Source organism: Pinus tabuliformis, chromosome 3_1, assembly GCF_031772625.1.
Source record: "Pinus tabuliformis cultivar Carrire ecotype Pingquan chromosome 3_1, CPIR1, whole genome shotgun sequence".
NCBI lineage: Eukaryota > Viridiplantae > Streptophyta > Pinopsida > Pinales > Pinaceae > Pinus > Pinus tabuliformis.
In genome coordinates this window covers 787,172,467-787,189,707 of record NC_142301.1, presented here as the reverse complement: position 1 = coordinate 787,189,707, position 17,241 = coordinate 787,172,467, and the positions used below count along the sequence as shown (strand labels likewise).

The 17,241-nt window shown below is 36.8% G+C and overlaps 2 protein-coding genes and 1 pseudogene across 2 annotated transcripts; 1 reads left to right on the top strand and 2 right to left on the bottom strand.

Moving 5' to 3' along the window:
• Positions 1–615: 615 nt before the first annotated feature.
• LOC149189781 (21 kDa protein pseudogene) lies at positions 616–2,881 on the bottom strand (annotated as a pseudogene).
• A 744-nt stretch (positions 2,882–3,625) lies between these two features.
• LOC149189780 (nematode resistance protein-like HSPRO2) lies at positions 3,626–9,520 on the top strand. The gene is made up of 3 exons (XM_089410339.1): positions 3,626–4,172; positions 4,311–4,749; positions 9,418–9,520. Exons 1-3 carry the CDS (start codon positions 3,626–3,628, stop codon positions 9,518–9,520), a joined length of 1,089 nt encoding a protein of 362 aa, XP_089266465.1.
• Positions 9,521–16,457: 6,937 nt separating this feature from the next.
• Positions 16,458–16,895, bottom strand: LOC149189779 (uncharacterized). The gene has a single exon (XM_089410338.1). It carries the CDS (start codon positions 16,893–16,895, stop codon positions 16,458–16,460), a length of 438 nt encoding a protein of 145 aa, XP_089266464.1.
• Between the last annotated feature and the right edge of the window lie 346 nt (positions 16,896–17,241).

Here is a 17,241-nt window from a genome sequence, read left to right as displayed (position 1 = left end):
CGTTCATCAATCTGTTGATAAAATTGCTGTTTTTGAATTTATTGCTCAGTTATGTCCGTTCATCCATCTGGTGTTAAAATTGTTGTTTTTGAATTTACTTTCATTTTGTTCAAATTCGAGGGTTCATAATCTCAGAATTAACAAATATTTTAGTGACGCCCAAAATTCCATTATTGAGCTCCGCTGGAACTGAATTCCAAAAACTGTATTACACAGTTTCGAGGGTTTTTTTTTTTTTTTTTCAGCGAGAATCAATTATAACTAACTTTATATCAACATAGCATATAGTTTACAATTCAAAATATGCTAAATTTCGCATAATGTGAAAGGTACTGAAGGCGAGAAACCTCTAATACGCAGATTCTATTAACATTGAAAATATATATCAAGGGCCATCAAAGAACTCCGTGAGGGCTTCTGCTGTCAGACATCGAGCTCATATATCAACCTAGCATATAGTTTACAATTCAAAATATGCTAAATTTCGCATAACGTCAAAGGTACAGATGGCGAGAAACCTCTAATACGCAGATTCTATTAACATTGAAAATATATATTAATCGACATCAAAGAACTCCGTGAGGGTTTCTGCTGTCAGACATCGAGCTCAAATTCTTATCCAGTGGCTGCGAATTTGTTGACAAGGGCAAGGGAATTACTGATTAATTTACTCACTTTCTGCACGCGGGGCGTGACCATGGCCTTAACCCTCCCACTGGCAGGCTGAAATCCGTCGAGACAGGAGTCCTCGTTGGTGAGCGCCGCGCTCATCCACGTTTCCACGTTGCTCATCTGAGCCTTGAACGTGTTACACCTCAAGTGCTTCAGCTCCGCCAGAGATTGATGAATCTGGCCCGTGGTGTCCCCGAAATCCTCAATACAATACACAGTTCGAGGGTTTGCATGATTATCGGATGGATCAAACCCTTGATTGGGCCTCTTGACGCATTTCCCTCCCCACAAATTTATTACTTTTTAAAATACTTAAGTTAAATCAACACAATTAAATTTTATAGAGAGAAATTAAAAAATTGAAATATAAATTGTTTTTCTATTTTTTAATTAATTTTTAAAATTATTTTATTAAAAAATTTATAATTTTAAGTCGTTGAATTAACACAATATTTTACTAAACTAATTAATAAATATGTAACATAAAATATATTTGAATTACTGAATCTATTAATATACTATTTATTGAATCAGTAAACTAATTAATAAACCAATTTTTGACAACTTTATCCTCTCCCGGTGAATCTAATCCTCTCTCACATTGATAACTTTTTCATAAAGGGTATCATTATTTGCTTCATTAGATGTCACGAAGACAAAGTGAGAAAGGATACAGTTAATGGAACATATTTTCGATATTGGGGGAATGCCTTTTTATTAAACAATGGGTATTTTATGCTTTATGAGCATACTGAGAATGAGTGTTGTTCTTTCTTCGCAGAGGCATTGCAGCTGATGTTACATCATAATTTATTCAACTCTCAGCTCAAACCCAGAGAAAATATTGATGTTTCTATGTCCAGGATTGAAACCGGAAACCTTTCCGTCGAGATGCTTTTAATGAGTTTAATCAGGGAATCTTGTCATCATATTTTTCAATTCATTTATATTCCAAAGATGCATCACATTTTTTTGGCCCAATCAAGGGTTGCCTCATAAATGGATTTAGATTTTGTAGTGTCTTTGACTAATTCTACTTTTAGTCGCTGCATACAAATCAAATGCGTTCAGAAGTCAAATTTTAGTCAAATATCATATCAGAGCTTACTGGGCAGTCCAAGTACCAGTGGTAATTAGGCTGGGACTTGTATGACTGGTAACAATAAAAGGTCAAAGTTATAATGTATTGTAACAATGGTGACAACAATTAAAGTTTGGCATTCTCATCAATTGTATATAGTTGTATAACTAAAACCAGAAATAACGTGAGCCTGTTAATTCCATCTAATTGATTGCGTTTAGAAACTCTCTATACACGATTTCATTGAGTATACTATTCTACTTTAGTTTGCTTGAGGTCACTTTTTCTTTTTAAGATTTGTTTTATGTAAGAATTTTTCAACAGAGTTCATCATTCTCATACTTGTCTCACTACTTATGGAGAGCCTGCCATAATCATTCTGGAATTCGTTAGATTTGTGCAACAATTCTCACCATAACATTAAAACTTGTGATTAATAAGTATTCGTGTTGCCTGCAAAATCTAACAGCAAATCATCTGTCCTCATTTCATTCAATTTTATATTATACAAATGAATTATGAATACTGTAGATATATTATACGCAGCCGTATAAAAGATTATGAGCTGTTGAGGTGTGCAAAAGTGGAGCTGCAACGGTTTAAGATAACTACTTTTGATTATCTCAACTACTATTATCTTACTCTTCATTATCTTAACTATGAAATTATAAATTAATTACTTTAGAACTCAATCATCATTCGCATAATTTTGTATCAAGCACTAGCATAATTTTGAAACAAGGGTTGCGCCTATACCAACCATAGTCTATAACCTTTTTTTAATTACTAATGATAATGATATCGTCAACATCCATAGACTCTATCCATCCATAGACTCTATCAACGCAAATACGTACACAGAAAAGTTCATTTTTAATTAAATAATAAAAATGATGTCATCACCATCCACAAAAAAACTTGAACAAAACAAAACTGTATAAAGAAAAGTCCATTTTATTAGGTTGGTTTCCGAAATCTGATAATGTTGGTTGCGTGATATGAGTATGTTTTTCCTTCATAGATTAATATCTACTTCTGCAATAGAATGTCTTCTATATTGTATGAACTCATATCACGCAACCAACATTAAATAATCGCTAGTTTACATCTTAATTACAGGGTACCCATTTAAACGTGTATGTCGGTAGATGAAACTGGTGTCATCTGTTTGGATGGAGAAATGGAAAACGATAGTAAAAAATTACAAAACAATTGCATAGTCTAATAAATGTGGAATATTGTTGTTAAGGAATCTGTTTAGTTATTAACACTGTGAGTATATATGCACAGTGGAAACAATAGATAAATTTGATCTAATAAGTATAAATGGAGAAATAAAGAAATGAGGTACACATGGAAATAGGAAGAAATGAGAGTTGACATTATTTACATTAAATATTAACACTTTAGATATTCAGACTAAAATCAGTTGATGAAAGCACTTACAGAGTTTGTCCTTGCCGGATGTGCAACAGTAATGTGCTCAGAATTTAAGTGCCAACAGACCAACCATCGTATATTTAGCTTATATCTATTCACTTTGTTAACTGGAAAAATATATATTTATGTGTTGACATTATTTAACTCTTTTCATTATTTATGTGTTGAGTTTTTATCATCTACATAAAAAGTTGAGTTGCAACAAATAGATATGTTTTTTGTCCAGTAACGTATTATATATAGCTTTTTAAATATATCAAGGATTTAAGAACATTTTATTCTATTCCAGTTTTCAAAATTTTAGTGTTTAAAATGGATTTTAGTGTTTACTCTATTATTATGTTGTTCTTTTTAGATTATGGTATATGGAGAGCATTAGTGTCTTTACTCTCCTCGTTTTGTTTGCAGGGAAAAAATATGTCCTGTAAAAAAATGGCATCCTATTTTGCCTTTGTTGAAGAATCCATAGAGCCCTCCCCCATGGAGTGTGCGGGTTACGAGCAGTATGTGCATCTCCCTGAGCTCAGTGCCATGTGGAAATTCAAGGAATGGCCTGGTTGGTCTAGAGAGGGGTTGGTAAAGGCTGCCTTACAGTCATTGGAGATTACTTTTCAGTTTGTTATGTCTGTCCTCTGTGACACAAGGACTTACATTGACAAAGAGGAATGGAAGAGAAGGCTTGAATCCTTAATTAGTTCCCAGATTGAGTTGATTTCAATGATTTGTGAAAATGACAAGCAGGTTCCCACTCTTCAGTTGTCACTAAGTAGTGGTGTTCTCTCATGGAAAGTTTTCCATGAGGTATGGCAGAGACCTGGTGCTTTACCTGTGGTTAGCAGAACAAGTGAAGAGAGCTTACTTCCTCATTTGGGTACATGGAAAAGCGCTGAAGCTATGGTTTCTAGAATATGGCTTGCCATTGAAGGCCATATGCATAGGACTCCCTTCACTTTAGGTCTGGGGGAACCAAATATTTCAAGTAAGCCTCTTCTTGAATATGATAGAATCTACAAGCCAAGATATTTGCACTCTTTAAAACAACATAAACAGTTCCATAATCTAAAAGATGCCAAACTTTGCAATGTCCTCCAGATCTTTGAGGTCTGGGTATTTGTAGGCCAAGAATTGTTGCAGAGAGTATATGAAAGAATAGACTCTGGGGATTTCGTAGGAGCATCCACAGACTGTTGGATGGTTGAAAGGATGTGGAACATGCTCACAGAAATTGTCAATTTGCTTCTAGTGATGGACCCAGATGATTTCCTTTGCCTTAAACACAAGTTGGCAATTAGCAGCACTAGTACGCTTGCAGGCGCATATTGCCTTCGGTCTGCCCCCCTTAGAGACCTTACAAATGCATGCAAGGAACTAAGGCATCTGGTGCCCAAATTCATCGGTGTTGAGGCTGATCCAAAGGGTGGACCAAGGCTCCAGGAGGCACTTATGCATTTGTTTCATTCACATGGACTGCGCTCACATAACACTTCAGGTGCTTACCATGTTGCAACAATACATGTTCTGTTGGCCTTCCAGGCAATAGAAGCCGCGGTGAAAAGGTTTTTCTTCTCATATCAGCAGCTGGTAGTAACAACCATGGGTAGCACTGAAATGAAGGGTCCATCATATCTAGGTGCTTGTGATGCCCTACGTCATATATATTTTGAACCACCTTATTTCCCTAGTGTGGATGGTGCAAAGACATTTTTGGGTTACTATTGGCACTAAAAGTTACAACTATGGTGGATGGTACACTGGAAGATCTACAGACAAATCAAGTGAAGTGTACAAGAGAAAGAATAGTGCCTTCAGTTTTTCAATGTATTACCCCAAATTCATACATACACTTTTTACATTGACAGTTTTGAGTACTATACATAGAATTATATTGGATATAGGATTAGACTCATTTTTGTTCATCCCCATCAGTAGGACCAATCAATAGAACAGTGCTAGAAATTTGGGATTTTTTTTTTTTTTTTCCCTCTCCAACATGGATAGGATACTAAGGATTCATAGTGTGCAATTCCTCCTTCGTTAAATAGTGTAAAAGATTGTCCAAAATTAAAAAGGTAATTATTAAAATTATTAAATTTTACGAGTTGTTTCTTTTTTTAATTCTTTACCTAAATTTTATGATGAGTTTAATGATATTTATATAATTCATTATAAATTTTAACATGAAATGTAGTTTAATGCTGTTATTTTTATATATATTTTTAAGATTTTTTAATTCAGTGTGTGAAACTGAGATAATTATAATTATAATTTGTTAAGTTTATTTAATGGAATGCATCATAATTTTTTTGATGCATTATTTTTTTTTTTTATCAGATTTTTTGTTTTTTAAGATTTTTTAATTCACCGTGTGAAATTGAGATAATTATAATTTTAGATTATTGAATTTATTTAATGGAATATATCATAAAAAATTTAATGTATTAAATCTATATCATATTCAAGCTACATTCCTACCATAAATATCCACTCATTTCCAAAGTTTTGAGAAAAAATATTAGATAATGCATTTCAGATTGACTAATAACATATAATTAGTATAGTTTTTTATCTCTACATTTATTTTACAAAGTACTCTGATACTTCTTTATACTCTACTTTAATTTTCTTGCACATGGCCTTGTGTTATTTCTTAGGATGTCATTTAATTTAACTGAATTTATGGTAAAGGTATAAATTTTGCCTTTAGTTCTTCAATTCAAATTTGTTTTAATGAGATTGTAAATTTTAGTCAAATTATTTCTAGTATAGTATCATTTATAAAATACGTTGTTCTTTAATCATATAAGTTTAAATTTAGAACATTGATAATGCATATTGCTTATAATCATTCTCACTCTTAATATCTATAATTTGGTTTAACACTTATCATTTTCTTGCAGATTGACACACAGTTCGCTCGCTTGTGCAGAGCCTAACCCCACAGTTTACAAAGAACAAAAACAATCATTGTAATTTTTCTTTCGTGGGTGACTGGCAACCTTTAGTGAATTGCCTTCACCTCTGCAATTTTTTTCCATATAGTTCAGATTGTTTTAATAATCAGTATTAGTAGGGCAATTACTTAGCATTTACTTTAAAATTTTTACATTTCACACATAGCTTAATAACGGGAAAAGTAAGTGGCCATAATCCACACATTTTTTCAATTTGTTTTGCTATTTTACCGAAGTCAAATAGTTTAATTAGCAAAGGAGTAAGTGGCCCATAATTCACTCATATTTTTTACTAACCAAAGCATCTTTACTTCATTAGCATTGGGACTAGGAACTGGTGTTATTAAAGAAAGGGAGTAGCCCCTGCTTCCCTTGCGTCTTTTAGACGATCCTGGGCTTGCATCTGAAATCTTTCTCAAAGCACTAAGTTTTTCATCTCCCTTTTTAGGCTCACATAGTGTAATAGGAAGGAAGTAAGTGGCCCATCAACCACACATTATTTTATTTGCAGGTAAGGAACAAACATAATTTAGTGTAAGTAGACGAATTTGAAAAGGATCATCGAATATCCACATGACTACAAACTTTGTATGTTCACTATGTCACTTACACACACATTTCACTACACACACTAAGCTACTCTAAACTTTGAACAAAGGGAATCAAGTGTAAAAACCCTTTGTACTTAGATTATTTAAGCTTAATTTTTCACACCATAAGTGAAGGAAGACACGTAAAAGCAATCATAACTTGAACAAACTAAATTTCCCCACATGGGCCACAAAATAATTTATAGTTTAGGTTAGGACTGTTGGGGGTAGGCATCCAATAAGCCGCCATGGTCATGTTACATTTTGAAACATAGAAGTTGTCTTTTAGGGTGCTTCAAATCCTTCAATCAGTCCACGGAAAAGACAACCCAGGCAGCACAGAGACCCGATTCAGAGGGGGTTCGGCTTAGGCTCAGTGTGTGCGGTCCTATATGGGGCTACCCAACCTGTATAGTGCTCGGTACTGATAACCGATTACCAAGAAGCTAAAGACTCGACTGCCTCCGTGAGACGAAGGTATCCTATTGGCCAAATTTTAGGGCATCTTTCCCTATAGGTGGAGGTGTGGGAAGCACTAAAGCCTCATTCAATACCTTGGTTGATTCTTTTCGTTGCTGGAAGCGTCACCAGTTCTTTCGGGACGTAGCCCCAGTACTCGTCATTCTTTGGCTGCTGGAAGCGTCACAAGTTCTTTTGGGACATAGCCCCAGTACTCGTCATTTTTTGGCTGCTGGAAGCGTCACCAGTTCTTTCGGGACGTAGCCCCAGTACCCGTCACAAAAGATATCTCCGCAAGGCCCAGTTACTTATAGAGTGGAAAGGACGAATAGGTCTTCATAGGACCTTTTATCATACGCAAAACAATCTAAAATATTTTCCTTGTTTGATTGATCACATAGCTTAACTTAAAGGGAAAGTAACACTTTATTTTTCATTTTGCTTTATGTATGTAATTTCTTTTTATACACATTCCTCTCCTCACCACAAAAGTGACACACATTCCATTTTAAGAATACATAAATACTTTACTTTTTCATATTAAGAATAACAAGACAATTCTACACAAAACATTCCATATTAAGTTCTACTAGCTGATATTATAATTACCAAAAACATGTTCTGTTTAGAGGCCTATTAATGGTGAATGATTAACCAATAACATTAGGAAATAGTTGAGTTAATATCAATGGTGATTAAGTTGAATTTAGATAGCAGATTTCTGAGTAAAATGTTACTTAGAAATCTAATTTTAGCATATTATGTGAGCAAAAGAGAAAATTGATAACGGACCTATAAGGCTCGTGAACTAGTTAGCTAATTCAAAAGACAACCTTCCACATCAAACAATAGTGCATAATATAATGAAGCTTCACACAGATATGCTATTCAAAATGAAATTTGCATTACAAATAATAGTATTTAAAATACAAATTTATTAAAACCTGGTCTCTATGCTTTGTTCCTTTAACTGACCTCCAACAATCTTTTATAAATCAAACACTCCGTCATTAAAAGGAAGAGTTGCAATAGTGCAATCTTTTCTTATAATACAAAGTCCATATTTGAAAAAGGCAAATCCCACTGACTCAAATATGAGTTTTTCCTCCTACTTCTACAGCTAGAAAATCCCTTACAGTAGTGCTTCAGAATTCACTAGGTGCAAAGAAGAGGAAATTAACATTCTCTAAAATTCATATTTATAATTACAAATGAAAATCAAAATAGGAGAATTGTTTGGAGAATAAATTTTCTCCCACAAATTTGATTGGCCAAAATTATTTTTCCTATCTTGCTAGAGCAATTTCATTGCTTCAAATATTCTCTTCATCATCCTTCGAACTGCTCTCCTACTAAAAACCAATCAAAATTAAATTAAAATGCAAATAAAAAAAAATACCAAATCTAGGAAAGCAAACATCTCCAATCAAAATTTAAATAAATATCAACTTTCCATTGATCCTTGTGAATATATTGTTGATCAAAGAGAACAAAATTGAATGGATCTGCAATTGCTAGAAGCTTTGGGCAAATGAAAATGCAAAAAACTAAACTCAAGAAATTAGTATTGGTTAAAAATTCGGAGCTTAATTTTCTGCTAAATTTTAGACTTAGTTAATGATTGAATCTGGTCATGCAACCAGTTTAGAGATATTCTCTGTGATTTTATTTATCCAATAAGCCATCCCGGACCTTATTTGGCCAAGCAAAATTCAACTCAGGCCAAAATTAAAAAAAAAATAATTAAAAAATCTAGTTTTAATTAACTGTTATTAATTATAATTATTTAATTAATTATAAGTATTTAAATAATTAAATACTTTTTTTAAAATGTTAATTTAAATCATAATTACAACTAATTAACCTAAACTAATCTACAGTTAATTAATTTACAAGTTACAAAACATTTTTTTTTTTCTCGATAAAGACTAATTCTATTAATTAAAATATATAGTACAATCAGGAGAAGCAAGAGACCGGCAGACCGGAAATGATGGATTCATCAACCTCGGTCCCGGAGAAAAGATTCAAACTCATAGCTACAGCAGATGACTTGAGATCACAGACTGACTAACTGACTTTTACCCCATAGGGGCAGAAACTCCAACACATTGTTTTTTCCCCTTCTTTTTGTTGACTTTTGTCCAGCCATCATGGGGAGAATGAGCTAGGACAACTTGAAGACTGGAATTCTCTATCATCGGGAATTCCTTTTCTGATTCAGAGGAGGTCTCATGGGCGCGTTTCTGGGATATCGCTGTGTCATGGGTGAGCCCCATATTATCCATGGGCGGATCCATCGGCTGAGGCACCTGGTCCGGTTCTGAGTCACTTTCCCCATCCTCCGAACTAGGGGAGCTGGAGCTCCCAGCTGGCGGCGGAGGACAGGGAGCCCAACGCTTGGGTTTGGTTTTTGCAAAGGTTCCCTTTTTCGATCTTGCTGTCAGCGAAGGGCAGGAGTTCTGAAGGTGCCCTGTCAGGTGACAATGACGGCATCGGAAGGCAGTGTTTTCGTAATCTATAAACTGGGTCCAAACAGTGTCATTAATCTTGAGATTGATTTGCTCTGGCAATCCCTTGCTTAGATCTAGCTCCACACAAACTCTGGCATATGTGTAGAGACCTTGCCGTTCCCTCTCGTAATCTCCCTTTAAGAAGCAACCCAAAGTGTTGCCTATTTGCCTGTATACTTCTGTTCTCCACAGGTGTATTGGGAGATTTGGAAGTCTGATCCAGACAGGGGCTTTTGTGATAGCTGCAGAAGCTGGGTCAAAGTCTGGGAACCATGGAGTTAAGAAGAGACCTGCCGAACCCATGAACCAGGGGCCTTCCTCTAAGGCCTCTTCGTAATGCTCGAGATTATCGAACAACACTATAAAAAATCCCTTTGCACAGAAGTAAATCTTGCAACGGTGAGTCCAGTTGTCCTTGATCCAGTCATAAAGATCCTTTGAGCGTGGCCAGAGCCCATTGAATCTGCAGATGATTGCCCTTTCAGCAAATTTTTGGGTGTCGTCTGCCAGGTCCGGGTAAGAGATCTCAACAGAAGGAACCTCCTCCGATTTGTCAACCAAAAAAGGCTTGGGTGGAGCCTGATCCTGTGGGACTGTCTTTTCAGGCCTCTTAGCATGGACTGCATCTTTATATGAAAATGCCTTAGCTGAGGATGAACCTCCAGCAGCTCCTCCTCTCAAACGAAGGGTTAAAATAATGGATGCATCTTTCTTAATGCCATAAAAAGAAATAGGATGGAGATCCTCTAGTTGTTTACCTTCGTGGAGAAGCCGTTGAGCTGCAGAGGGGATCCCCAGTTTGATGTTCAGTGTATGCTTGAGCTTCTGCACCAGATCGGTCTGGCTTACCCATTGTAGCATAGTTTTGCCTGTAATGAGCTTGATTTGTATCTGGAATGAGGAAGAAAAGTCCGAATGCCTCTTTCCCCTGCAGATCTGTGAAGAGTGGAGGCATACGCGTTGATTGATTTTCGTTTCCTGGATTTGCCCCATGGGCAGAAGAGGCGTACAGCCTATCGGTGCAAACCCTTCCTTCCCGAAAGCCGAGCTTCCTTGAGCAGATCTGCTGTGGCTATTTCCCATCCGGGGGAGCGGATCTGCAATATCTTGCCCGATCTGAAGCGTCAGAGACATTGAGTTCGGGCGATCCGTCTTATTCCGAAGAATCGATTCCAGGACTTGATGATCCACCTGAAGCCGCCGAGAAGCTTCAGCTCCCATCTTGCCATCTCGTATAACCCTAAGGTTCTTCAGCGGCGAACCCTTCCGGGTAGATAATAATCGGAGAAATAAAGGTTCACGGGAGTACTGGGCCGAGATCGGGTAATGCTTTGTCGCCCAAGAGGGAGATGCGTATGAAAATTTGCTCAGAAGAGCTCCGGACCAGCCTTCGATTTGCGTTTGCTCTGTTCGAAACCCTTGAGCCCTCCGCGCGGCAGCCAGAGGAAGGGAGGCGGCATCCAAGAAAAAAGGAATCATCTTACCAGCCTGCAAATCCTTGCTTGACGCGAAAACCAACTCCTTGAGGCTGAGGTTTGCTTCGCCGTCCTCATCATGGTCGAGCAGAGACCAGGCGGCGGCCATGGGAACGGAGGCGGTGATCATGAAGCTAGGGTTCATCGCTCCTTCCATCCTCTCAATTCAAAGAGTTTAAATCTCGTTACAAAACAAAATTAAATTATATAAGAAATTTTAATTAAAATTAAGATTTTAATTAAATTAAATTAATCTTTGGTATTTAAAAAAATATAACACAAAACCTATTTAATAATCGAATAAACTATTGACATCACACCTTTCTCATAATTACCAAAGTGTTATAACAAAGGAAGAATAAGGCATGAGAGGAGTTAAGCATATCAGAGGTTTTATGAAAAAGCTGTCAACGAAGTTTCGAGGGACATCGGGAGGTGTTGAAGTAGACATCATAGAGATTTTGCATCCAAGGTTACATTAAAAAAAAAAAAAGTTATGATATTATAAAAATGTTGAGGTCCGATATATGAATCGTCCTAATGTAACAAATTTTAATATAAAGTGTTTTGTAACCAATCTATTGGAGGTTTGTTTAAAAAATTAACATATATAAATGTTGTGAGTTCGGATGGAACGAAGGAGGAGGGAGGTGACGTGAGAAGGATGATGGAGTGGGACCTACTTCATATAAGATTAACGATATTTTATAATTTAAAAGTTTAATAAAATGAATTATAACTATTTTGGTTTTGGTTTTTTTTAATTTTTGAAATTGGGATTTAGAATAGATTTTCAAGATCCTTAAAGCACCATAGTTTTAATTGTTTTACAATTTGGCTGTGGTGATTTTGTAGGATCATTAACGAAAAATGAATTAATTAGTAAAAATTAATTAAAAACCAATATTTACAATTAATCTACAAAATTAAAATAATATACATTTTGCACATTTTTTAGCTCAGAGGTAAAAATTATCAAACTTCGGAGAGGTGTCATTTGCAAACCATGTAACCAAATGAGATGAAACAAGTATTGGTGGAAAGCTAGTGTAAAATCAAACATAATGAAGCAATCAAAATGGAAATACGAAGACAATAGAAATCTAGCAAAACTGTAGGACACTTATTCAAATGAAAAATATTAAAAGGCGTTTTAGCCAAAATTAGCAGAAAGGGTCCCTATTATTTGAAATAAATAAGATAAAAATGGGGTGTTTATTTTTCACCTCAATGGAACTATGGCTGCAAATTCTAAATCATGAGTGACATAATTTTGTTCATGTTCATTTAACTTCCTGGTCTCATAACAGACCACTTGGCCTTCCTGCATCAAGACTCCACTAATTCCTTCCTTGTGGGCATCCATACACACCCCAGAGTCATTGTCTGGGTCATCAATCCTTAACACCAGTGCATGTGGAAGAAAATTTTTCAATTGTTCAAAGCTCTCAACACATTGATCTATTTATTGGGAATTAACCCATTTTCTTTGCAATGCAGTGATTGGGTAACCAATCTTAGAGAAGTTTCAAATAAACCTACAATAGTAACTTACAACCCTATGAAAGATCTTACCTCAGTCACATTGTAAGGAGTAGGCCACTCCATGAATACCTTAACTTTTTTTGGGTCTAGTACAAAGCCTTACTTTGAAACAACATGCTCCAAATACTAAATCTGAGTTTGGTAGAACTCACATTTGTTGACTTTTACATAGATCTTATTCTCTCTCAACAATTGTAGCACAACTGTGAGGTGTTTCTCATGATCGTCCTTATTCTTAGAATACATGAGGATGTTGTCCATAAAAACGAGCACAAACTTTTCCAAATAAGGAATCAAAATGTTATTCACAAGGAACACGAAAGTAGCCAAAGCACTTGTAAGTTCGAATGGTACAACCGTGAATTCGTAGTGCCCATATCTAGTTCGAAATGTTGTCTTGTGTGTGTCTTCTTCTTTGATATGCACCTGATGGTACCCTGATCTAAAATCAATTTTTTAGAATAATAATTCCCCTTTAATATGTTCATATAGATCAACAATCTATGGAAATGGATGTATGTTCTTAATAGTGCCCTTGTTTATTTTTCAATAATTAACACACAATCGCAAAGTGCCATATTTCCTTTTCCCAAATAACACATCTGTTACCCACGGTGATACACTTGACCTAATGTTCCCTTTATCCAACATTTCGTCTAGCTACAACTCAATTAAATCAAGCGTGCTCATTTGATAAGGAGTTTCCACAGGCATGAGTTCAATCAAGAAATCAACCTCCCTATGTGGTGGTGGTCATTGGATCTTCTCTAGGAAAACATCTACATACTAATTTACAATTGGATGTTCCCTCATGTTATTCGTGTTGCCTCTCGATCCACTGGAGATGTGAATAATGAATAGGATATAGCCCTTGTGACCACAATGCTTAAGTTGCAATATTGTTACTAGTCTGATTGACACTAGCTTGATCTTCCCCTATAATATGGTATTTTCCCCATTGTTACTAAGGAATCTGATCGAATTTCTATAAAAAATGATTTTTTTTGGTGTTGCATCAGCCAATCCACCCTAATCAGGATGTCATATGCTCCTATGGGCAACAAATTTAAATTAATTACAATGGGCATGTCATTTAGCATGATTAGGCATGAATTGGATGGAATAATCCACTTTCTTCCTGGTCTCAATAGCCAATTGGACTAGCCAAGACTCCTTATGAATTGTCCTGAGTAAGGAACTCTTCTCGACCACTTATGGGCTTACGTAGTTTGTCCTGGGTTTAACAAAATAGAAATGGATTGGTCATTGATCTTACCTTCCATTTAGATTATTGAGGCCCAATGATCCACTTATCTGTTGTCCATGGATGCATATATGCATGGTGCACACCTCTCCATGTCGTTCACAGTCTCTTCTTCATGTACGTTATACGATCTTGGGTGACTTTGTTGCCGTTGAGGGAAGTCATTTTTCCAATGGTTCTCCCACGTGCCCAACATTACATAGGCCCTACCCTAAGCTTCTCAATTTCATATTGTGTGGGTTTCATGAACCACTCTTCACTTGCCAATGACATCTCTCTATTGAGGTTCTCCTTTGGCATGAGCGACTGGCTTATGGCGTCCCATTGCTAGCTTCATTCCTTTCCCTTTAAAGTTTGGCTTGACCTTCTCCTTCCAGTCTATTCTCGCAAATGGACATTTATTAAGTATATGCTCTTGGGTTTCAGCTTCTTTTCTGCATAAGCTACATATTGAGGGCCCATAGAAGCCTCTTTGCTGGATTTTGTCCCATGTCAGAGTCCGCTCTTTGCTCACCAACCATGCAAAAATTGTTACTTTCGGCCACCACTTGCCTTCCCATATTACTCTCCAATCAACAGCTCCTTCCTCCCTTTCCTGTTTCGTTGCTAAATAATACGCTTCTTTTACTGTATAGGTTCCTTTCATAGATTTTCCCCACCTGAGGATATCCCTTCCTGGTCTGATTTTAATTTTCCTCAATTCTACCTCCTTAATATATAATTTTTCTATATCCTGGTTTATATTTTCATACCATTCCTCTGGCCTCCTCCAAACCCTCCATATATCATTGGACTCTCCCTCTTTCCAGTAATCCCTCACATATTCTAATCCTGCCCTCTTCGCTTTTTGTTGGACTTCTTGTAGGGTTTGTATCCTTGCCAATTTATCTCGCTGCTGCCATCCTTCCTCCCAGAATCTGGCATTGCTCCCTGCATGGATTTCCCAAAAGGAATGATTATTAACTATGTCCCTATTCTGGCTTGCAAGTTCCCAGAATGAAGATCCTTTTGGGATTTCCTCAGCTCTCAGTCTTCCCTCTACTGTTTCCGGCATATTATATTTTTGATTCCATATTCTCTTCCATACATCATTTCCCCCCCTGCACCCATCTCCACCAAAGTTTTGCCCCTAGTACCTTATTTAAAATTTCCGGATCTCTCACACCCAGACCTCCTTCTTCTTTTCTTTTAGTTACATTTTTCCATGAAACTAGAGCCCATTTCCTCTGTTGCTTGGGTCCGCCCCATATGAATTTCCCAAATATTTCCTTCATTCTTGAACATACTCCTTTGGGTGCTGCCATAATGGACAGAGGATAGATAGGTATCGATTGCAGTACTGATTTTAACAGTACAATCCTACTTGCAATGTTCAAGGATCTAAAGGACCAACTTGCCAATTTGTTTTTTATTTTTTCCAACGTACTCTGCCAGTTTTTCATCCGAGTAGGGTTTATGTCCAACTGGATTCCGAAATACTTAGTAGGTAGTTCTCCCTATCTAAAGCCTAGAGTTCTGGTAAGATGAGCTTTGATAGAATCAAGAGTATTAAATATGAAAGTGCATGATTTTTCATTGTTTATTTCCATACCTGATGCCTCCATGAATATTTCCAATACTCTCTTGAAGTTCCTCACCTCTTTGACTGAAACTTCGCCAAATAGCATCACATCGTTTACAAACTGCTGGTGTGTGATGGGCAGATAATTTCCCCATAGTTTTATGCCTTTAATTCTCTTTTCCCTTAGCTCTTTTATGGGATTTCTTCCTAAACCCTCCACTGCCATTATAAATAGGAATGGAGAAATAGGATCTCCTTGCCTGATTCCCCTTGTTGCATTGAAAGTACTCGTTGGTGTACCATTTACCAGAATTGAGAAATTCAGAGTTGAAATCATACTGTAGACCCATTCAATCCATCTATTATCGAATCCATATGCTCCAAGAATCGCTCTGAGGTAATTCCAATTCAACCGATCATAGGCTTTTGACAAATCAAACTTCATCATCATCCCTCTCTGCTTTTTCGTCTTTAAGGAGTCTATCACTTCCTGAGTAACTACTATTCCGTCAAGTATTTGGCGACCCTCCACAAAGCCAGTTTTCTCTGGTGCAATTATATTCGGGATTAATGGCTTCAACCTTTTCGCTATCAGAGTGGCTATAATCTTATAGATGACATTGCACAGTGCTATTGGCCGAAAACCTTGCGCCTCCTCCGAATTGTTATTCTTAGGGATCAGGGTCAAAAAGGTTGAATTTATACCAGGCCATATCTTTTGCTTCATTCTTGATTCCTCTACATCCTCCAAGACCTCCTTTCGTAGAAAATGCCACCCTACCTGATAAAATTCCATCGTATATCCATCCGGTCCTGGTGCCTTGATCTTGCTCATATTCATCACGATCTCTTCTACCTCTTCCATGGTTACTGCCCTCATCAGAGCATTGTTTTGTTCATTTTTTATTAACCTTGGAATTCCCTCTCATCGTTTTCCGATCCTTCTCCTTTCCCCTGTTCCTCCGTCAGATTCTTTGTTGCCTCCTCTTGTCGGTTTTGTGGGCATTCCCTGAATAGATGTCCATACTCATGACACCTTCTGCACCTGAAGGGAATGTGCTCATAGTCTATGGGCTGCTGCCATATTTCATCATGGTATTCCACTTCTATGGACTCCGGCAAGGGTTCTGCTATGTTCATATACACACAAATCCTTGCATAAGATGTGTATTTCCCTCTTTTGGTTGACTCTGCCACCTTTACAAAGGTTCCGATCGAGTTTCCAATCCCTTCCAATATTTCAGGATCCCAGAACTCCATTGGTAATCCGAACAGTCTAACCCATATGGGGGCTTCCAGTATTTTCTCTTCATCCGGATTGTATATGTCCTCCCAGTGTCTCATAAACAGTAATGCATTGTTCATGAAATATGGTCCCTCCTTAAAAGTTCTTTCTTTATCCTCTAGGTTCACAAAGATGACTGTGAAAAAGCCTTTGGCTCCCCGTTTTAGGTCTATATGCCCTTTTGGCCTCCACCTTTGTTGAATCCATTTTGTTAAATCCTTTTCGGATGGCCAAAATCCTATAAACTTACAGATCAGAGCATGGTCTCTCATATAGCATCGGTAATCTTCAAGCTTATTACTCTTGATATTGGGGGTTTGTTGGGGACAGGTTTTATGTCTCTCCCTTTCATCCCTATTTGAAGGGACCCATTAACGCACCATCTTATGTGTCAGTGTTAGGCAG